At 36.8% G+C, this 23,858-nt stretch overlaps 1 protein-coding gene across 9 annotated transcripts in view; it reads right to left on the bottom strand.

Annotated features, from left to right (window-relative positions):
• The window catches only part of LOC131065756 (polyadenylate-binding protein-interacting protein 4), a 193,343-nt gene that overhangs the window by 18,379 nt on the left and 151,106 nt on the right, over positions 1-23,858 (bottom strand). For 7 of the 9 annotated variants that reach the window (XM_058000393.1, XM_058000388.1, XM_058000390.1 and 4 more), the window contains exon 14: positions 19,830-19,909. In XM_058000393.1, coding sequence (XP_057856376.1) covers positions 19,873-19,909 — 37 coding nt within the window. In that variant the 3' untranslated portion in view covers positions 19,830-19,872. Of the gene's footprint in view, positions 1-19,829; positions 19,915-23,858 lie in introns of all 9 variants that reach the window. The other 2 variants (XM_058000391.1, XM_058000392.1) reach the window with 1 other exon arrangement.

Raw genomic sequence — 23,858 nt, 5'->3', positions numbered from 1 at the left:
GAGTCTTGTCTTGTACTCGCAGATGGGTTGACATTCAGCATCAGAAGTTGAGAGAACAAGGCATAGCTATGACTTTCACTTTGGAAGAGAAACCAGCCGAAGGTGGAGCTAGTGTGAGTGAAGGCAATCCTAATCCTAGAAATTCAGGTGAAGGAAATCTTCGATGTGCCAGTGAGGGCAATCTCCATCCAAGGGGTTCGAAGAGGAAAGAGAGACCTGGAAAGGGAGAATCTTCCAAGAGGAAACAAGAGGCTAACAGAGATCGATCATCCGGTACTTCTTCTAGACCTGAGAAGAGAACAATTCAAGTGGAAGAATCCATGGAGTCTATGGTACAGAACGACAGGCAGGAAGGAGGACAGGCACAGCAAGGGTCACCAGATGGATCTCTCCAGGACTATGAGTTAGGAGAAGATAATGAAATGACATCTCCTCCCAGAGAAGAAGAAGTGGTACATAAAGAAATACAAGTTCAAGAGACAAGATCAAATATCCCAGATTGGTTGAAGGAAAGATTAACTAAGGTGACCGTAGTAGAGGACGAGGACAATGCAATTGATTTAGAGAGCCTTGTTGGACGCTCACATGAAGCAACAGAGAAGAAGAAGGCTACCAAGATGTCCAAGATGATTTGAGATGAAACTGGATCCAGAAAACTGCAGATAGCTACACCGGCAGTAGACAAATATGAAGGTGAGATCCTAGCAGAGGAATATGATAAACAGACTTTTGAGTTAGGACCATCCACAGCAGAGCAGACTTTAGATGATGCTACCGACTCATTTGAGGCATTGAAAGACAAGCTTAGAGAAGAAATGGAGAAGAACAGAAAGCTTGAGAGAGAGGTCGGTGCATGGAGGACTTATTTCAGTCATATCAATGAACCTTTGGGACGTCAGGATCCAGCTAGATCACCAGTGCAAGCACTTCCACTTCAATCAATCAGTGAGGCAGAGAGATTCAGGAACATGGTCCAACGTACAAGTAATTGGATGGATAGATCTCATACAGTGGCCATAGAGTTTGTAACAAGGATGATGAAGATTATTCATCAAGCTATCCAAGTTCTTGAGATAATCCACAATTTGATGATAACAGTAGCTGCATTTGCCCATACCCAGGGACATTATCATTCCTGTCTTGAAAGTAATAAGACATACTTCAAGGAAGATTTTAGCGCAGGAGAAGATCTTGGAGGGAGAATCTCACAGTTTGTTTCATTGGTCAACCTTACTCCATATGAAGAGTGTTTTCTTTGAAGACATCAGTGTTAGATGTGGCCAAGTTGAGGAGGTGATCAATCCGATCCAGGACAGAGTATTTGAGGTACTTCGTACCATTCTTGGCAGAAGGATCGAGGTCGAGACAGATGTGGATATGCAAGAGTTAGAGGATAGAATCAAGATCATCTTTTGCAAGGACGCAAATGTTACAGATGAACAATATGATCAGATGTTTGCCACCATGCTCCTGATTGAAAGAACGAAAGAACTTGAAGCTTCATGGGACGCAGCTCTCCTAGATGCATTTGATCAAGTCATCCACTTGGAAGAGAGTATGAAGAATCTTCCCGAGATTCCAATTGCAGAAATCGAAGGAATCGTGACAAGATTCATTGCATATGCCCAAAAAGAACATTGGAAAGGGAATAAGATTCTAGATGAAAGGTTGTTATAGATGACATGGCATCTTATTTGTCATTGGTTTATGTCTCCTAGGTTTTTGTGCCAAATTTAATATTTGGCTATGCATTTAATATTGTTCAGTAAAAAGGAGGCCATTTGTAACAAACCCTAATTAGGGTTTAGGTGTCATGATCTTGACCGTTGATCTACTTTCAATCTGGACCTTTCATTGTAATTGGGGATGCTATTTATACCCCCATTTTTCATTTCATTTGGTAATAGTGTAATAGTCAATAGTTGATGTAATAGAGAAGAGAGATTAGAGTTAGAAGCAATTTTATTTTGTAGCAAGATTGAGTTTTGAAGAGAGAAATTCAAGCAAATTGTTGTATATGATGATTTGGAAATCAATGAAATATTGAAGTTATGGTGTTTCGTTGCAACTTTCTTAAGTTATCTTCATGGTTGTTTGATTTACTTGAATCATGCTCAATCAAAGTAGCTTGTTAATTTGAAGGACATAGTGTGAGACTTGATTTTTGGTAGGATTCGTAATCCAAACCACTAGCTTCTTGCTGATTGTAGGAACGCCTTGCGTGGTCGACTGGAGAATACCTTGAACCCCTTAATCTTCAATCATTATTGTATCTTGGATATGTACCTTCGTGGTAGTGTCCATGATCTTTGATGCATTAAATATCATTTTATTACCTTAGAAGATCGCACTAATTTCAATTGAGTTGTTATCTTATGGCAAAATTGAAGTTGGTTGAATCTCGCCAAGTCTTGTCCATACTAAGTTATTCATAGGGTTAGACTAGATTAGACCTCTTTCAAACCCTACTCTTTTGTTATTTTTGAAAAGTTTCTTAGTTTAGCAAATCTTGAACTTTCGGAATACGTAAGGCCCCTTGGAGGAAACAGCAAATCACATCATACCGCTGGAAGCTTGTCCACACGTAGAGACCCTACTAAAAGAACCTTGGAGTCTACCTAACTGATCCTTTATGCGAATCTTCAGCAGTTAGAGACTATTTTCTCAAGAGAGGATAAGATGCCTATTGGTATTTTATTCTGTGTATGATGGTGTACAAAATACACGTCAACAAGTACTTTGTTCCTGGGCTCCATTGGCTAAGGATACTTTGAAGCCCTTGAAGTCTTGTCTCTCTAACTTCCTTTTGGATACAAGCGCTTGATTGATGAAGTTATGAGAAGCCCTGCTATCCACCAGCATAATGATTTTTTGGCCTTTGAGGGTGCCTCTTATTCTGAATGGTCGGTGTTCATTCACTTGTGAAACGGTAGCAAGGGTTCCATGATCTATCTCATCCCATTTAACTCTTTTGTCATTATTTCCTTCCTCAGTATTTGCTTCAAGGTTATGAATTTTGCCTCCCTTAAAGCAGTGCTTGGGATCCCATGGCTCCTTGCATTTAAAGCATAACTTGGTTTTTCTCAAGTCTTCTTTTTGTTTATCAGAATCTGGGCAAGTATGCCCTTTCTCCCATTTACCATGGCAAAAATAGCATGAATTCCTCTTGTCCTCTTTCCTAGACTTTTTGTTTTTGTCCTTATAATCTATTGAAAATTTTTTAGTCTTTTCAGTTGAGTAATGGGAATCAAACTTCATGGCCTTTTGGATTGTTGTTTCCAAATTTGGAGGTTCCATAGCACTTACAATATTCCGGATTGATTCTTTCAATCCATCTAAAAAAAGAAAAGTGAGTCTTTCTTCGGATATTTCGGGTACCATGACTGCTAACTTCTGGAATTCTGAAGCAAATTCTTCCACAGTCCCGTGTTGTCTTAATCGGTTCAGTTCCTTAAAATACCAATGAGGGTGTCTTTGATCAAACCTCTTGATGAGTTTCTGAGTGAATTCATCATAGGTGGTGATACGTTGATGACCTTGGGTGATGAGGCCGTGATGCCACCATTCATGGGCTGCCCAAGTCAAATGTAATACTCTGAACTTAATGGCATTCTCCTCGGTCATGGGACTTAAGGAGAGGTATGTATCTAACTTTTGTACCCAAGAACGTGCAGAAGTTTTCCCCGTACCATCAAAGTTTGGCAAGGAGATTTTACTGATTTTTTCTTTCAAGTCTCTATCTGGTTGTTTCCTCTTTTTTTGTTGATTTCCATGACCCCCTCCATTTGGCGCCCTGTATTGGACTTGGGTGCCAGTCAAGCATGGTGGAGGAATTTGACTTGTTTCACTTTTTTCCATGACCACCCTTCTCCAACGCCTTGACTTGGATTTGGGCGATATTTCACCATAGTGGAGAAAATTTTCAAATCCTTTGCCTTTTCCCTGTCACCCTCCATTTGGCACCATAACTTCTCCTTAGGTGTTGTTTCATCACTGTGGAGGAATTTTGAAATCTTCAACTTTTCCAGGGCACCCTCCTTCCAGTGCCCATACCTGGACTTGGGCGCCAAAAACACATCATTAAGGAATTTCATGTGTGGAGGAAAATTCCTCCACACCTCCTTTCTAGCGCCCATTCATGCACTTGGGCACCAAAATACCATGAGCAAGGAATTTTGGGGGGTGGAAGAAATTCCTCCATCACCCCACTTTAGCGCCCAACTCCTGGACTGAGCGCCATTTCCTTATGTCCAAGGAATGATGAATTTTCCCCTTCGGTTGCTTTTCAAACAATCAAAATTTTGCTCAACTACCAGATTGGGATGCCATTTGTGGAATTGAAGTGCTTTGTTGCTAGACTTAGAAGATTTTTCATGCTTTTCACCCCTAAAAGGAGCATCCATACAGCCATTTTTTTTATCACTTTGCTTGCTTTTTCGAATTTTCCAGATTTAGAAATGTTCAGGAATGCTCAGTCTTCAGTGTCTACACCTATGCCTGTGGTGAACCTGCCAAAAATTGACTTAATATAAATAGTAAGTAATTCAAAATGTTAAGGTTAGGGTCAAACGGGATGCAGAGACACTAAAAATAGAAACTTACTAAAAATAGAAATTGCTAAAAATAATAGTTTGATTTTTGGAAAAATTAGACCAATCGGGGAGGCAGTGAAATCCCTAAAAAATGGGAACTTTCTAAAAATAGAAAGTTGCTTTGAATTCGCTCAAATTTCATGTGTAGGTTCCTAAGAGAATCCTGATTTCAATGCAACGTTCAATTTTTCCAAAACCCTAAAGGAAAGGCCTCAAATCCAAGTTTGAAGGATGAAACCTTAAAATGGACAAAACAGGCTCTAGACTTAGCCAAATTTGCTCAAATGGGCTGCAGACTTGATCAAATTGACCCCCAAACACTTGCAAACTCAAAGGACTGACGAGACCATCGCGACAACACCCAAAAACCAAAACCAAAAAAATCCGAGAGGGCCTAAAAGGTAGGGGGTCCCTATTTGGAATGGGGTTATGTGTGATTAGGTCACAACAAGTGGCAAAATTGCATGAAGGGTGAAAGGAGGTGCGTTGTTGTAATGTCCCCTTTTTTGGAGAGGAATTGATTAATTAATTTAATTAGTTAAGTTGTCCAAAATATTATTATTTTTCATGGATAGCTTAATTAATTATTTTAATTAATAATATTAAGTTAATTATTTATAAAGTTATCAAATAAATAAAAATTAAAAGATGACTTTATATTTAATTAATTTAATAAAAGTGACTTAATTAAATATTATATCATAAAGTCACTTCTAGAAGCTTTTAGAGATGGAATGAAAAAAGTATAAAGGGGGATTGAACTGAAGCTTCAAGGCAGCTTGGAATTGATATTTTGTATTGGTTGAGTCTTGTGGAGCCAAGGGGTTTCTGCGGATTTGTCTTTGGGAACAAAAACTCCCATGGATAGCATAACTAAGAGAGTGAAAGATCTCTTGAGGGGTTGCATTGAGGAGGTGATACTTTAGTCATCTCATTTGAGCTACATTTGGTGGCCAAGGGCCAATTTTACTTGGGTTCATATTGAAGATATTCTAGGCATCAAGTGTCTTCGACAATTTTGCCATATTTGGAGCTGATTGAAAATTTCATTGGCTGAGTACTTATCTCAGTTATTTTCAGACTTCATATTTGTGGGAAGGTGCTACGATTTTTATCTTAGGAGCCCATATTGGCATCTATTTCATATCTAATTGGAGCGCTCCACTCCTAGGGTGCCATTGATGACTTTGAAGGGAATTTGAAGGTTCTGATCTGCATTGGAAGATTTTATCTGATTTCTACAGCAGACCAGGATTTTGCACATGGAGCCCATTTAATGCTACGACTTCACCTTCCAATCGAAGCATTCTCCTTGTGAAGACAGGGCGATATTATTTGGGGCTTAAGGGATCGAGTGGGAGTTTCCATAATTGTTTTTGGGACTAAATCACAGCAATACAGGGACGACTGGAGGTAATATTCAACTTGGGCCAAAGAAGTACTCTTGCAAGCCCTTCCTTGCACCGAAATCCTTCCTTAACTGCAGCGCTTATCCTATTAAAGGAAATCGAAGATTTAGTGGGTGTGTAAGCAGACCTTAAGGCTGCCGTTCAACCATCAGTCTGAGAATATTCAGGAACAGGGGCGATTTTGGGAAGGACAACATTGGGCTCAGGAAAGAGTGTATCTATCTGATATTGCTAGCCTCTTCAGCTACCAGTTGGAGCGACTCTATGAGCAGGTTCTTGACATAATTTCCATTGTCTTTTTGGGTCAGCAATAATGATGTAATTGGTATGATCTGAGCATATATATACATAAAAAATTTAATCTGAGTTGATATTAGAACTGCATTCAATATTAAGTCAGTTGGGAGTCATATTTTGTCACATAATTAAAGTTGCAGGTCTGATTTAATATAATGGTATGCCAAATGTTTGAAGAAATGTCTTTTGCATTGGTCATTTGTAATTCATGGTGAATATCAAAGAGCCATTTTCATTGATGATTGTATTTGAGATCTCTTGCAATTACATTGGTATTGGTATCAAATACAAGATTATCAGTCTGAAATTCAGAATCATAAGCTTAATGATTACATGAGAACTGTATGAAATAATACCTAGAGCAATTAAAGTAATCAGATTGTTAATAACAGCAGATCTAAGGATTGTAGAACGATTGTTCGATGATATTCCTTGTGTCATATGAGCATGTTTTCAGCATAACACACAAGTTATACTAGCTGTCCAGACTGCATAACACGCAGGTTATACGAGGTTATACAGACTGAGTCTTAGATCAGCAAGTTGCCAGCTTAGTGTTTGACGATATCCCTTACATTTTGAGTCCTATAACAGCAAGGGATATTACAGCTGCTCATTGCAAATGCAAACCAAATTCAAATTCTCAATCAGATTCGCATTAGGTCGTCTTCTAAATTCGCACAGCAGTCCTTGTAAAGAGCAGAAAATTCGTAGGGTGGAATTAATATTATTATCCAAGTTGTAACCTGATTGGAGAAAGTGAATACAGACCCTTTATTTATTCCCCTTTCAATGCATTCCAAATCAGGCCGACCTAGAAGCAAGCATGATGAATAAAATGAAGGAGAAACGTTTATGCACCCCCCTAATTAGGCCGACTTGCCTTATTTCCTATCCTAGCACAAGTGTTCACGGGGAATTTAAAGATCAATCAAAGCAAACAAGGTGGCAAATTCGAATTTCAAATTATAACAAAGTGGTTGAGAAGCTAAGTTGGCTGTAGCGAGGATGAGGTGCGATCCACTCTTGGAGGCATATATGAAGGAAGTACTAAGATATCATTCCAGCATCATTCTAACTCATTTCAAAATCATTTAAAGTGCAGACCCAAAGGGCAAATTCAAAGAACAGAGTTCAGCAGAGGTGCGAATCTGTGAAGGAAGGATCACTTTAAGGCAGAGAAGCAGGTGGAAAATCTGACATGCAAGCATACAAATCAGACCTACAATGTGAAGGAAACAGACCTGAGGCAACTTTCTATTAACTACCATGCAATAAGGGTGAATTCCATCAGTTTGGATTGTGAAGTCATTTCAATGAATTTGGGGAAAAATTTGCCAGTTTAAGCATGATCTTACTGCGATTTTTATCAGACTATCAGAGCTAATCTGATGAAGTGCGAAATTCTCAGTTGGGGCAGTATTAAAACATTCTGATTCTGGGGAGATCTAGTTTTTATTTTAAGATTTGAGGGGATTGATATTGTTCTCATTCATGATTTAAGAATGTTACATTTCTATTATCACATGTTTCTTGATTCCAATGTATTGTTCTCTTCTGGGGTTTGATGCAAAGAAGGACAGCGAGGAATAAAGACACAAGTCTAGAAAATAACACGAGCTCAAAGAATGGAACAGAGGAGGGCTTGTATCATCAAGATCTGCATTTCATCAAGACTTTCATGAATATCAAGAACCACACCAAGGAACTCAATAATTCAAAGGAAGGAACTCTACATCAACGAAATTCCAAGACATGATGAAGGTGAAGGCTGTACAAGGTTCATATTTTAATGATGACGTCAAGGAGAAAAATCACCGCAACTTCAAAGATGTAACTTGGAGTGGACTTCACAAGGATTGCAATTATCATGGAGAGAGCTTCATAATGGTGGCGAACAAGGAGGTAGGAACTGTTAAAGTTGAATTAGATTTATATTATGGTAATTTTCAAAATTTTATAGTCACTTAGTTTTATTCTAACACTGTAACTTCCTATATATTTCAGTTTGCAGAATATATATAGAACGGATCACTGATGTCTTTGATAATTTTCAGATTGCAATGTAACGTTGAATTATACTCAGCAGTATATATATATACTATAATGTTGTTTACACTATATATCGAACTATCCACAGTTCGATTATATTAGTCAAGTACTGTCAATCACCCAACATCATCACAGACTTATGAAATGCAGATCGCTTCACTATATATATTGAATGATATTGCCTTCGCACAGATATATATCAATATCGACTCCTTTATGTCGACTGTGTACTATGATTCGTTTTGTTCGCTGTATATGTATCGTCGACTTAATGTGATAGTCAATGATTTATAAGCATAGCGACTAACAGAGTCACGACTCTATGTGGAACCACGACTCTATGTGGAACCATGCTAACCAATAATCACCAACGCATAACAAACAGTCAAAAACGATTGTATAATTGGGATTACATGCAAACAATCCATTAGCAATTAGTGAAACCAATAATAGATTATGGTGACAATATTTAATCATTGGATATACACAGATCGGTATATAATACACTCGATGCTATGTATAATCAGTAATATAAAATTATTACTGATTATACATATGATCGATTATATGTAGAATCTGATTGTCATCACAATGATTAAATCGATTATCACACAGTATTCTAATCTGTGATCAGAATGCTAATTTGCAGTGAAGGATAGGAATAAGGAATAATCATACAAATGTCTAAGGCCGTTAGGCCAATTAGACATTTGAACGATTAGAGTCATCCGACCGTTGCTACATAATTTCAACAGGAACAAATATAGAACAACACCAAGACTTCAAGACATGGAGGAGATCAACATGAACACTTCACCATTTCAACATTGCAAAGGAAGATATTTTACAATCTTGGATTTCCTACGGAAATCCAAGAATCATTGCTAGTACAACAATGGAAGTATTTCAATGAAGAGCACTAGGATGAGGAAATCCAGGATGAAAAGCATCACTAGAAGGAAAATTCCCAAGTATGGAGATGACAATGCAAATGTGATCAAGGCAAAAGAAAGTTTCAGAAGAGTTAATCAAGCCTAGCAACTTTACCACTTTGACATAATGCAATTTGGGAATATGCCCATACCTTCATCATATCGGGCAATTGGAAATGTTGAGTATCAAGAGACATTGCCACATCACAAACATCTTGTGATGATCTCAATGTTGTGCATAATGAGGTGGCATCCTACTCATTATTATCCAATCAAGTTCCTCCAAGTCAACATGACCGGATGCATTGAAACCGACTCATTCAAGGGATAGAGATAGTGACACATGGTGCTTCATCAAATACTATTTCATGCACCTAACCTCAATTCTCATTGATTAGAATCAAGCTGGACATGTGTCTAATTCATGGTAATCATTTCATTGGCCAAAACAGAGTTTGTTGTAACAAACCCTAATTAGGGTTTTATCTTTGGCCATTGATTTGGGAATCAATCTGAGCCATTAAATTGTATTGAGAGCACTATAAAAGGTTTAGTCTCCTCATTTGTAAAAACAAATAGTGGCTAGTCAATAGAGGATCAATAGACATTAGGTAGCTAAGCAGTTAGAGTAGAATAGAAGGCAGAAATTGTTGCCAAGCATGTAAATACTTTTCATTGAATTTATGGTGAATGGTGGTGTTTCTTTTGCATATTGTATGGTTTCTTGTTAGATCCTCATGTTAGATGAAGTTCATTGAGTGTGATGGAGTAATGTGTGGATGTTGATAATTCCTTGGTTCATACTATTTGTGGTTGGATGATTTTCAATTATAGTGCATAGTTAGCCTGAAACTTAAAATGTGCTAAGTTCAATCGTGGATGTGTTTATCCAAGTTGCGCTAGTGTATTGGGTATTTGGATGAATGTTCATGATATGAAAACCTTTCATTTCCCTTTTGTGTAGTTGTTGGCAACATGGCAAAGCAAAGCTTGGTTTGAGGAATGTGTCCATCCAAGCATGATCCAGTGCTATCATTGATCATAGGAGTAGATTAGATTTCTCTAAACCCTCAGTCCCTTTTGTCTTTTTTTTCTTCAAATCAAGTAAATTTCCATGTTCCAGCTGCATTCAAGTTCAAGCAAAACGTAAGTCCCCTTGTGATTCCAGAAAAATCACATCTATACATTGAGTCTATCCACATATAAAGTCAAGACGTGACCATAGGAACCTTGGAGTCACCTCGTTTGATCATGAAGTTTAGCATTCGAGAGGTCTTTATTCAAGAGAGGATAGAATACTTAGTATTTTATTCTGTGTTGCATGAGGTCATAAAAAACACATCAACAGATCTAGAGGCACATATTCTACCATATTCCAAGCGTCGGTTTAATCTATTTCTTGGTGTGGATTTAATTCCATATTCTTGGTGTGGGTGTATTTCTCCATTCCTAGCACTAGTTTATACTTCATATTTGGCGTGGAATTATTACATCTTCTTTGGCATGGATTTATTCTTAATCCTTGGCGCTGACATCATTTCTTGGAGTCTTGTGAAGTTTGGCATGGGATTCTTAGAAGAGTGAAGCTCTAATCCTGTCGTGAGTTCTTGTTCATAACGTGAGTTCTTTATTTGCTTGACATTGGATTGCTGATTGTGAGTTTATTGCTGGGTGAAAATCAGTCTTACTTGTAGCTGCAAATCAGACTTATCTTAATTATTAGCCGCTCGGCTTGATCTGCATGTCTCTATTTTTAAATAGTTTGAAAGGTGGTTTTCTGGGCTTTCAATGGCAGTGCTCATTTACAGCTTGTAACATTTTCTAAGACTGATTTAAAGGTCAAAGAATTACCTTTTCTGCTCATTGTATTCTGATGTGGTTTATAGCAGATTGTTGAAATTTCAGTTTGTAATGAAATTGTATTTGAAAACATTATGCCAATATATGAAAACCTGCTATGAATATATCAATTGTACATGTATTGCAAGTGTTTGCCATAAGGTTAAGAACAAGAGAGCTCCTTATTCCATTTATGCATGCCAACTGTTTGTTAAAATGTCATGGTAAAGAAAGCATTCAGTTAGGGTGCCAATTGTTTGACATAATACTTTCATAACTGAGTGGGTGAAAGAAGTTCAAAAATTTTAAGTGCAAATAGAGTGGGACACTACAAATAACCTCGAAGAGTTTAGAACTTATTTCGAGTCTTTGCATACTTGATTCCCTACTGTTAGAATTACCTTCATTATAATTATTCTCCTTTTCATCAGTTCAAACATTATCTATCTCTTTAAAAATTCCATTAGAATCATTAAGTGCCTTAAGCACTTTACTCTTTTCTCTAGATTCAGCTTCGAAGTTATTGTTAGCTTTTTTAATTTTGGGATAATAATATTTTCTCATGAATAAAGTCCCTTTTCCAAGGCATCCATTCAAAATATCTTTTCAAAACTTTTAAAATGAGCTATTACACTTAGTTGTCCCTTTTAATATTTACAAAATTAGACAAGTTAAGTGAAATATTAATCAAATAACTCAATAATATATCCAAGTTGCGAAAAGCGCCCAAATGATATAATTTTGCTATTTTGATCATCCCAAAGTGATCGTGAAGACTACGGATGATAATCGTAGTCAACCAGGTGACTTTCTAAAAATAGCCTTCTTCTCCAAGAAGTTTGGAGAGCATCCAAAAGGTTGGAAATTGATTCTGAAAGAATTCAAGGGCTCGATCTAACCAATAGAACTCAAAACCAAGGAAAATTTCTCTACAAGACTGATTAAATGCTTCTCCAAGAATGTTGGAGTTCTCCCTAACTAACCAGTTAGCCTCCAAAAGGTTTGGAAATTCGCTAAATGTGCATGAAGTGGCCAAGTGCCAAAAGGGGACATTACATTAAGTCTCCAGCAAAGGAATTCAAAGGAAAAATGGAGTTAGGTAGACGAGCATGCTAGGAAGGGAAACCTTGCAACCCCAATGACCTACACAAACTTTATAAGTGGAACATATCTTCCCACTTATAAACCTTTGAACCCAAGTAGGTACATGCGGAATAAAAAGGAGGAACATGTATGCAAATTTGGAGCAAAGAAGACATTAAGAATAGGAAATAGGCCTTTGGTCTTGTTGTGACCTTTTCACACATTGTCCCATTGCAAATGGGGACTCCCTCTTTCCTGCTTTCCGTGTCTTGTTAGTTTAGGGTTTTGGCAGCGTAATTGGCATTTTTGAGCTTTTAGTGCCCGAGCCTCGAGTTTTGAGATATGATCATGCCTAATTGCTATTAGGGTTTTGAAATTTTGTATAGGATCAAGTGTGTAAATGTTAGATGTTATAGAGATCCTAAGTTTTGTCCAAGTGTAGCCCCCTTTTGAGCATAGACGCGTTCAAACGTTCAAGTCGGTGATATTTTCGTGCATAAGTATTTTAAGGTACTTTAGAGGTTGTTTCTCGCTCCTAGAAGGTAATTCAAGATAGATTTGCACTTTATCCTGATGGAATTCCTTTTGTCTCGCTCAAATTTTGGTGAATTTAGTTAAGTCCTGATGTGTTTTGTTGAAAATTTGAAGTGTCCAGTTGAGTTTGAGTGGAAAAATCATCAAATTCTTGATGAAAATCCATGTTCTAAGGGTCTAAAACTCAAAAGTCCTGATGGGAGGTGCTTTTCCCCCCATATTTCCGATGACCCATGATTTTCCCCCACTCAAAATCCTAATGGGAGGTGAATTTCCACCAAATTTCTGATGGACCCTATTTTTCCCCCATTCAGATTCCTGATGGAGGGCGATTTTCCACCAGAAAGGAAAAATTTGACTAAGTGTTGGAAAATTGTCTTGATGACCCACGTTTTTCCCTTGGGATTGCAGATGACTTTGATGCAGATGAAATTCATGTTCCTAATGCAGACCGAGTTTCCACCAAGACAATTTATGATTAAATTTTGGGGAATTTCATGCAGATAATTGTTCCTAATGAAGGGTGAATTTTCCCAAGTGCAGTTTTGATGAGATTTTGATTTGGATGATTATCGAGATAGGGGTCAATTTTTCCCTAGGGTGACTTTTTGGACTTAATGGTGAAATGAAGTGAAATTTTGACTTCAGATAGATGGCGATTTTCCCCTAGTGGTATTTTGTGCAAAGGAAATGAATTTTAATTGGGATTTTTATCCCAAAGAGGGCCGGTTTTCCCGCAAAGTGCATTTTTTACATATTTTAATAAGTTTTATTTGGATTTTTTACTCCAAATATGGGGCGATTTTCCCTCGGGAGACCAAATTGAATTAAATCTTGAAAATTTTAAAATAAGTGGGCCCAAATTTTAATTGTTTTTGCAATGACTAACGATTATTTAAAAATCAAAAACAATTATTTAATGATTTGCAATGGTCATTTAATAATTAGACACTTTCTAGAAGCAAACCGATTTTCCCAGGAAGGCTATAAAAGCAAAGTTTTATCCCACATTGCTTGTGTGGTGAAAACTCAAGGTGAAAGCAAGTTTAAAAGAGGGTGGCCATCAATAAAATAATATTATGTCTGCTGAGTGTTGCATCTAAGTGGCAGATTGAGGACAACTTATTGGTTTCAGCTAGGTGATTTTTGTCTAAGTGTCCATTGGACACCATATGAAGGGCTGGAATTGCAGTCTGCAGATTGAAAGGCGATTTTGCCTAGTTCAACCTCGGCGCCCTATTGAAGGATGAGGTTACAGCGATCTAAGTGGCTGATTGGGCCACCAATGTTGGTGATTTGGAGTTTTTTCAAGTTTGGCGCCACACTTGGAGTTAGGCGATTTTGGTTTTGGTGGAGATTTCCTCCACTCTTGGAGTGATTCACTTGCATTTTAGAGGCGCCATTGCTAGGTGATTGGCTGCAAAGTTTTCAGACCTGCGTATTCTTCCATAGCTGAAGGTAGTTTGACCTCCATTGTTGCCTAGAGTGTGCATTTTCAGACTTATTCTTCACCACCCAGCTCATTCATACCTAGGTGATTTTGGTTGAAGACTATTTTGAGGACATTTTGAAGTATTTTCAGGGATCACCATTAATGTTGCAGGTCTGAAACTCCATTGGTGCGGGTTGTCCTCAGACTAAGTTTCATTTCCAGCCACCCTTGTATTTGGGTGATTTCATTGGGGAAGCATTTTTATGATATTTGGTGATCATTTCCTAAGTGTGCCTTCATCGTTTGATGTGCTAGTAAGTCTGAAACTTTGTCTTCAGACTAATTTCTTTTTATCAGCCCTTTATTCATGCCTAGATTTGATTATTTTGACCTTGGGAAGGTTATTTTCATCATACATTTGCATTATATATGGCTGCAACCTTGTTTAAGTGACTGATTTTAAGTGTTGCATGTTGTATTCAGACTTTTTGGCAGCCATTAATGTGTTTGGAAAGGTGTCCTCAGACTTTTAGAGTGAAAATCAGACTTTTCGCACCTTTCCTAAGACATTTCTAGATTCGATATACTCCTTTGGACCTTAATTTTGATAAAATTTTTGAGTATAATAATGTCTTCAGACTTAATTAAGTCTGAAAATGACGATTTCTAGAGGTTTTATGAGGGTTTTGACCCTATTCTTATCATGTTTACATTCTATTCTCAAAATTTGTTAGAAATGTGGATAAAATTCTTGATTTCTATTCCTACAAATCTTCCAAATCATTAGAAATCAGAACTTATCTAATTTTGAAAATAGCTATCACGATGATTTTTCCGAAGTTATTGACTTTCAGCTTTGTATAGGTGCAATGTCGAAATCCGGGATTGGAGTTCGGAAGGAGCAATTCAAGATTGTCCAGGAGGGATTCTGTCTAGAATCCAAATTGTCATCCTGATGGAAGGAGATCACAGACACAAACATGCACTTCCTAAATATGGAGTTGATGCGGCAAAGGATGTTCGGAACAAGGAACCAAATTCCCTCTCCTACCTATGCTAACATCATGAGGAGTGGTATTTATCATGTCGTTGGATTTCCACAATCCATACAATGCAACGAGTTGGTCCTGGAATGTGCAAGACACTATGATCCTCTCTCTAGAATGATCAAGACTCCCCAATGGGTAACCATTGCCTACCTTGCTGAGGATGCGATTGCCGAAGTGTTTGGAATTCGCTGCAATGCAGACATGAAGGATAGAACAAAGGAAGAATATGAAGCAAAGTACAAGTTGAAGGCAGATGTGTACAAGACTATAATAAATAAGGAATAGATGATTGAGCCGAGGCCTCATCATTCCAAGGCTCCCAAGACACTCATGTGCACAGGCTTGAAAGAGGAATATAGCGATTTGGTATTCCTATTGAACCGAGTGATGGGGATTCCACAAGGTGCATCATTTGAAGGATGGATGTTTTATTTTATCCAAGATTGTATAAGGGGAACAATGATCAATTGGTCAAAAATCATCAGTGACAATCTGGATTTTAAATTGTGAAATGTGGAAACGACCAAGTCATTCACCATGACTTCCTGCCTTGTGTATATACTTGCGAGATTTGTCACATACAAAGGATTGATATGCAAAGGTGAAGTCGGGAATGGACAAGGACAGTATAGAAGTTATGAATGTTATCCACAGTTGGACATCCATCGAATTGAAGACTACAAAAGGGTGAATGATGCATTCACCATGTATATTACGAGGATGTTGCAAGGCGGAATCCACAAGAGGTCTAAGGAGGCAGTGGAATTGATTGATAAATATGGATCATGGTACATACAATTTCCCACTTTTACATACCTAAGGATTCAGGGATTCCAATCTGAACCATATAAGCTTCCTAGGTATCCTATAAACAAAATGGTTCTACTTGAGGTGGTGAGACAACTTCTGGAGTATGATTTCATCCAGAAGGAGAAACATAGAATGGGGATGACTTTTCCCATTGCCATAGGAAAAACTTTGGAGGTGTGCCAATCCGCTGTTGTAGCTAGTACGGTGATTGATGAGCTTGCATTCTATCACCTTGGAACATACAAGAAAAGAGATAGATTTGATCCGCATAAGAATGTTGAGAGGATCAGAGAAGATAGATTCACACACAAGATGGACATTGAAGACTATTGGGCCAACCTAATGGACGAGCAAGTAGTGAAGAGAAGAATGTGGTCCAAAATGTCTGTAGATTTCATGAGGAAATGTGAACTCTTTCTCATTCCTGATCAGATATTGGATTATAGTGATCATACTCATCCACAATATGAAAGTGAAATGAAGAGGTCTATCCTATTGCCTACTTGTTTAGAGCAGGAGGTGACAGAGTTGAATGTACTTATGAGAGACGTCATGGATTTCTCCAGAGAATGGGTAGACAAACAGATGAACAGATTGATAGACATGGGCATTGTCTTTATATATGAGAAGATGAAACAGGTGGAATCCTCTCTTGAGGATGATCAAAGAACGGTTAGTGATTTGAGGATTCATGCAGATGAGGAGAGTCAAGCTCCTAAATGAAAGAAGAATACACCTGAAGAATCCAACTCGAAAGGAAAGGAGATAGTTAGCCAGGAAAAGAAGAAGAAGAAGCAAAAACCTAGTGCTCCTTTGTCTCCCCTTAGTTCCTTGTCAATCAAGGAGATTGGCATGCCAGAGCAGAACAAAGAATTTGAGCAGTGTTCCAACACCATAATTTTCCCAGATAATACTCAGGAGTTGCATGCCACAGCTACATCCGCACCACCTAATGAAGATGAACAGTCAGGATCTCCTACTATCCTTTTGGAGGTTAGCTTGGGAAATAATGTGTATGATTTGACTAAGGACAAGGAGGATGATGATGATGTTATCTTAGCATTGCGAGGACTTGATTGGGAAATGTGTCTTGATGATGGAATGGAAATATCTGCCATTCCCGATTGGTCGATGAAGAGCATGGAGAAGAGTAAGAAGATGTTAGAGGTATAGCCTATTGATGATATTGATGATTACTTAGCCAGAAGCAATCAAGAGAAAGAACCTAAGAAGGCTAAGACACTTTCGAATATAGCTAGAGACGAAACAGGAATGCAGATTGCACAGGTGGCTGTCCCAATTGGTGACGTAACTATGGATGTGGCTACTCCTATGAATTTCTAGATCACTTCGGTCGCCCTTGGATGGACTACAAAAGAGCAAGAGTTCCAGGAGCTCGGTGATACTATCAAGGTGATCAATGCAAGGTTAGACAGGGAAATTGAGAAGAAAGAAAAGTGAAAAGAAGAGAATATCAAACTAAGAGAGTATATTGTAGGGATGAGGCGTGAGAATCCCGCCTTTGTTTCCCTTATTGCAGTTGATCGTGGACTACATATTAATCATGAGGCAGCAAGAGATACACTTGCAGAGTTGGGAAAATGGATTGAAGGTGTAAAGAGGCCAGCGGATGATTTCCTTACTCAATTTGTCTAGGCATTTGACAGGACAATGTCAAATGCCAGCGGATGGCTCTCACATTCAGGATACAGTATTTGGAGGGAGTTTGGGATGAATTCCAGCCTATTCAGGAGAAAACTATTCTCCACCTCAGAGTTCTGAAGAAGATTCCAATGTCCACGTTGATTCAGGAGAAAGTTGTGCATGATGGAGACATATACAATTTCCATGGTTGGTATTGTTCATTGGCCATGAGGAAATCCACTTATGAGCATGCACGGAAGGATTGTGCAAAGATTGAAGGATGGATTCAGGAAATTTAATCGAGGATCCTTACATCTATTGAGGAGTTATTGGGAGTAGATGTCAATGCTGCCAGTGATCTACACTTGGAAGAATTGAGAGATAAGATGAAGTTCATGTACTTCAATCAAGTGGATTCTTTGAAGAAGAATCAGATAGATGATTTGGTTTCCTTGTTGATTCATATTCATAATTTGTAGAAGCTTATGCCAGATTGGGAGAACACTTTAGATGCTTGTTCCGATGCGTTGGATGTGATCGATGTGCAGCAGGATTCTTTGCCTAGCATTACCATGGAGTTAGATTCTGTATTGGCTAGATTCTTGGAATATGCTATGAGAGAGAGAGATCCACATCAGAATCTTCTAGAAGATTCATTACTTGATGATTAGGCATTATTTCATTAGGCCATATGTTAGTGGCTCCATTTTTTATGTAAACCCTAATTAGGGCAACTTTAGGGCATTGTTGGCATGATCTTGGCCCTTGATTTTGAATGAATCTTGGCCATTCATTTCTTTTGAGGCTCTATATAAACCCCATCGCTTCTCATTTGTAAGAGATTTTTGAGAATTGTCGGTTATATGCTGCAGATTTGAATACAAGTCATTGTTCGAATTGATGGTGACTTTTGTTTAAGTGTTGCATGCTTTTGTGGTTGTCATCTCCTCCAAATTAGATTAGAATTTTAGATTTAGAATTCGCTTTCAAGTATTTTAGATTGAATGAATAGATTTGTTGAATGCATTTGTGTGGAATCCATTTAGTCCATACCACTAGCCTCTTGCTCATTGTAAGTGTGCCTTGCGTGGTCAACTGGAATTTTATGCGCACTTAACTTCAATTGTTATACGTCCATTGTTATGCATTAACTTGAATGGTATCAATGTTAAATGGTAATGATTTGAAAATCTTTAACATACACCTTGGATGATTGCACTAAGCTTGTGTCAAATTGTTCGAATTGATGGTGAGACCTTGCCTAGTAGGATTCCTGTGAATCATTCACCCTTTTCTTGCATTCTAGGCTTTAGAATAGAATTCCTAAACCCTATTCCTTTTGCCCTTTTTTTAGAAATCTTTGTTAAATTAGATCAAGAACTTGATTGCAAAATCTTAAGTTACCACAATTACTATTTCAATTCCACATTCATGATAAGCTCACTAAACTCGAACAGTTGTGTAAGTCCCCATGTGAAAACAGAATTATCACATTGAGCCATTGAGTTACCCACATGTCAAGAACTGACCGTAGAAACCATGGAATCATCATATGAACTTCTAGTAATCTTAGCATACAAGGTGATTTTGTTCAAGAGAGGGTAAAATGGTATTTTACCCTGTGTTCGTATGTGCCTAAAACACACATCAACAGGTCCCCAAATCACAATTAATTAAAAAGGGGACATTCACAAACATAGTATATAGAGTCCATGAATTCTCTAGAAAATATTACAAAACCATAATTTAACATTCAAAAGAGCATTTATTTAATAATCATTAAGACCGTTTTTCAAATAGAGTACTTGTTCTTTGGAGCATTGTAGTCTTGTTCATAGGAAACTGAAATACAAGAGATCTAAAAAAATATAATACATTCAAGGTGAGGAAAAAAATGACAATATTCTTTAAGCAATATCCCAAAATATTTTAATCGCAAATAGCTTCATGTAGAATCTTCATTTAGGGTATTAGAAGTCAAAACTTTAATTCAATTAATGCCAAAGGAACAAGTGGGAATCAATGATGAAAAATCTGGGTTGATTTTCAACTTGTAGCTTTTTTGCTGATATACTCTGGTAATAATCAATAATTAATGTAAATTCAGAATTGGACTGATATGTTTGCAAATAAAAGATCTATCAATAAAAATTTACCATAATGGTTAGATTGTTGACCCCACTGAAAAGTTGCACAAGCTTAAATCAACCTTTGGGGAAGAGGTGGTTCTTGCATCCTTTCCTTCATGCATGAAAAGAAGGTTATTTAGTTAGGATTAAGCAGAACAGATACAGCTGCTAATGAATGATACAATATACTCAAAAGGAACAATGGGACCATTAAATTGGAACAAATAGAAAAATGAACAGATCTGATAACAAATGGCAGAATAAGTTTGTGTAAAATTCCAAAGAAACCTCCTGCTTCAGGTTTTTGAAGAGAAAATATTAAAATTGAGATTCAGTAAAACAATTAAAGTCTAGATGTACAAATACCAATATCTGGAAAAGAATGCCCAACCATTCAAGAAGAAAAATTATTGGAAACAATATATACTATATATAGTACACGGAGGTGATCATTCCACCAATTAAGGAGGTAATGGTAAGGCTAAGAATCAAACATTGAGATGAATACATAAGATCTTAAAATATCCAATACATAACAGATATGAGTGCAAAATTCTTACCGTTTCTTGACACTTCATATTTTGGTTCGGCACCAATATTTTGGGGTATACCCTCGGTTTGCCTGATCGTGAAGGTACATGCAAGCCATAAAAAACGTCCCACATTTAAACGTGGAGGAGGGTTAAGGTTGTACACCTAACGAATTCAAGGCAAATGGAAAAAGCAATCACCTTTAGGAATGCTTGCATGAGGGGGGTCTCATACACCAAATAAATGTCTCGCTTGGCAGTAACCTAAAATAATATCTTCAATTTTCTTTACGTATGATCCTCAGACTTTTAGTTTACTTCATCATCTCATGTATATCAGAAAATGACGTGAATAAGGAAAGAAGAATATCATGTAGTGCCCATCCCACAATCAGACTCCGTATAACTTAGTTTGACTTTGGTTGATTTCTTGGAGGTATTTGTGACTGGATGTTACTCTCTTACATGTGATGGTTTTCATTATGTTGGTTATGCATTTTATCTTTAAGGATGGTTAGATGTTAGATTATATGTGTATATACTGACCTTGGACTGACATATCTTCTTTACGTATGAAATAATTCTTGTGTTCGTCTACTTGTATGGGTATGAATCTGTATGGGGTGCGAGGGGATGATCTTCCGTCAACCACTTCGGAGGGACACGGACTGTCACGACTCTCCTCCACTGGCATGCTTGTATATGTTAGATGTATGTATGTATTTATGTATGTTTTCTCTGTGATGCAACACTGCAAGTACCGAACATCAACTCCACCTGAATCTTCAGGTCTAAGCGTGCTCTACAACCCAATGGTGAAGTGGAAAAAGGGAGATATCAGTCAAACCTCATCATACCATTGTTCCTATGGAACGAGCCCCCTGTCAGGTATCCTTGTATAGTGTTGTCCGGTCATGTCAGTCATTAGCCCAGTTGGTCCTCTGTGTTTTAATTTGTTGTATTTTGTTGCTCTTGCGTGTAGTATAATAATTATTAATATTTGTGAAAAAGATTAGTATTATATTTTAATATTATTTGGACATCGTTTATTTGATTAAATAATAAGTTGAAAATTGTGGAACTTAAAGATTTGAATTATTTAAATTAATTTGAAAAAATATTTATCAAAGGTTAATTAATTAATATAGTTGATATTGTGCATTACTATATTCAGTCAATTACATTAGTAAATGATTTAATCTAATCCATTGTTTAGAAAATTAGTTTTTTTTTTTTTTTTTGATCGGTAATTGGCCGAAGCCTGAATAGCTTTTGACTAGAGCTATGAACCAGTGGGGACACAGTAGGGGGCCCCATCCTCATTACATATCTTTGAATTATTATTATTATTATTATGTTTGATTAGATTGACCCCAAGACCTTCCCCATCCTATGGAAGGCCAAGAGTCACAACTTAGAATTCCACTTTAGATGTCCCTATTGGGAATTGAACTTGGGTCTCCACAATGAGAACCTAGTGTTTTAACCAGTTAAGCTCAACCCCTTGGGCAAGAAAATTACTTATTTGAATTCTATTGGGTTTTGGAAATTAATTCAAAACGGCAATTAATATTTAGTTTAATTTAATTTAAATTATTGCATGTGTGTGGGAGTTACAAGAAAATAAATAAATTAATTAAAGATTTTAATGTGCGGAATCTTGCATGTTTGGGAGTTACAATGGGAAAAAAAAAGAGTAATTTATTTTATGGACTGCTTTTTCGAAAGGGGGCTCCCCGTGAGTTTCTCTGCATATTTTTCTTGGTTATGAGATTTGATAGAAGAAATTTTGGGTGAAAATAAATTGGATTTCGAAGAAGAAATTTGGGAAAAGTGGAATGCTGGCTTGGATTTCGTTGGCAGGTTGAAGTTTTTTGGATTTTGTGCATTGTGATTTGTCTGTGGATTTCCTTGGGGGTTTCTGATTTCATCTTTGCGTCATCTCCAGCTAGCGAAAAGAGGTAGGGTTTTCAGATTTCCTTTCTCTCTTGTAAGTTAGATTTCCTTTCTATTCGATCAAAAATCAATCTGGTTTCGATTATGAAATAGAGAAAACGTAAAAAAATTATCTAATTCTATGGGGTGGGGCTTGAGTTTTTAAAAAAAATTGTATTTAAAATTCGGGTTAAAAAAAAAATTGATATGTTAGATCTCCCTTGAAGATGTGTTTTGTATAATTTAGTTGGTTTAAGATTGGAAATGAAATTTGGGGGTAGATCGAAATTTTAAAGAGGAAACTGTGCTTTTGAAATCTGGGGTTGGTTTGTATTTAAAAAAAGAAGAATCTGGGTAAAGGGCATTATAACTTGTTTGATTTACACCTGAGAAATTTACAGTGCTTTATGTCTATTATTTTGATATATATATATATATATATATATATATATCGTATTAAATTGAAAAGAAAAAATTATTTAACTATGTATGTAAAAATTTCATTGCATGCATATTATTTGTCTTGGTGATTGAGTTTTGGGGTGGATACCCCACCCACCATGGTCACCCACGGTGGAGGCAAACCCGACAGTGGTGGAGAAACACACCTCCTGTGTGCTCTCCAACGGTGGTGGCTCTTTCCACCCGTAGCGGCATTCTGTGCAGTTTAATATATATTTTAAAATAAATAAATCCTCTTATTATTTAAGGTTATTATTATTTAAAATTAAGTTTATATATATATATATATATTCCAGTACTATTTATTATTTTGTAAATGTTTATATTTTCGTACATGATAATTGCCAAAGGATTTGATAAATATTTTTTATATGCTTATCATTTGGAAAATGTATTGTTTTGGCATAATAGATTTATTTTGGGATAAATAAAGTTAAGTCTTGATTAAGATATTAAAATGGGTAAATAGTTGTATGTTGGTTATATATAGTTAGACATTGATAAAGATGGAATTAAAGATAAAAAATTAGATTTCATTTAGCTTAATAAGATTGAAGTATAGAGTATAGTTGCGGAATATATTTATCTATGAAAATTTGTTAAATATAGACTTAATTAGAATTCAGACATATACTTGAGAAAGTAAATGAAATTAGATTTATGCATATGTTAATTCATCATGTGATTAAGTTTTCTCTAGGACTAATGAAACGCATACTTTATCTTTTGAACTCTGGTTTCCTTCTTGTAATATGTATTTGACCCAATCTGGATAGCAAATTGTAATAGGGTATGTTGTTATCTTAATTGTCTGAATAATGAGATGTTAGTTGTATTGTGCTATTAAAAGGAATGTAATGAGTTATAATGGTTTATAATTTGGGTTCTTGAAATTTATAATGACTTGAATTAATAATTGCTTAGACAAGATTATGTTCTCTTTGTATCTTACTTGAGATTGCATACTTTTACGTTTGGATTCATGAGACCTTGTATCTCTTGATTTTGGTTTTGCTGTTTAAGTGCCTTTTTAACTCCAGAGGCTTGAATAGTGTTAGAGTTCCTTTTGTGCATGTTTCTCATTGTCCCTGAATGTTAAGAGATTGGTATCTTGCATAGGTTCTTTGTT

Source organism: Cryptomeria japonica, chromosome 7 (assembly GCF_030272615.1).
Source record: "Cryptomeria japonica chromosome 7, Sugi_1.0, whole genome shotgun sequence".
Classification (NCBI taxonomy): Eukaryota; Viridiplantae; Streptophyta; class Pinopsida; order Cupressales; family Cupressaceae; genus Cryptomeria; species Cryptomeria japonica.
Note: the sequence above shows the minus strand (reverse complement) of the source record. Positions and strands in the feature narration are given on the sequence as shown.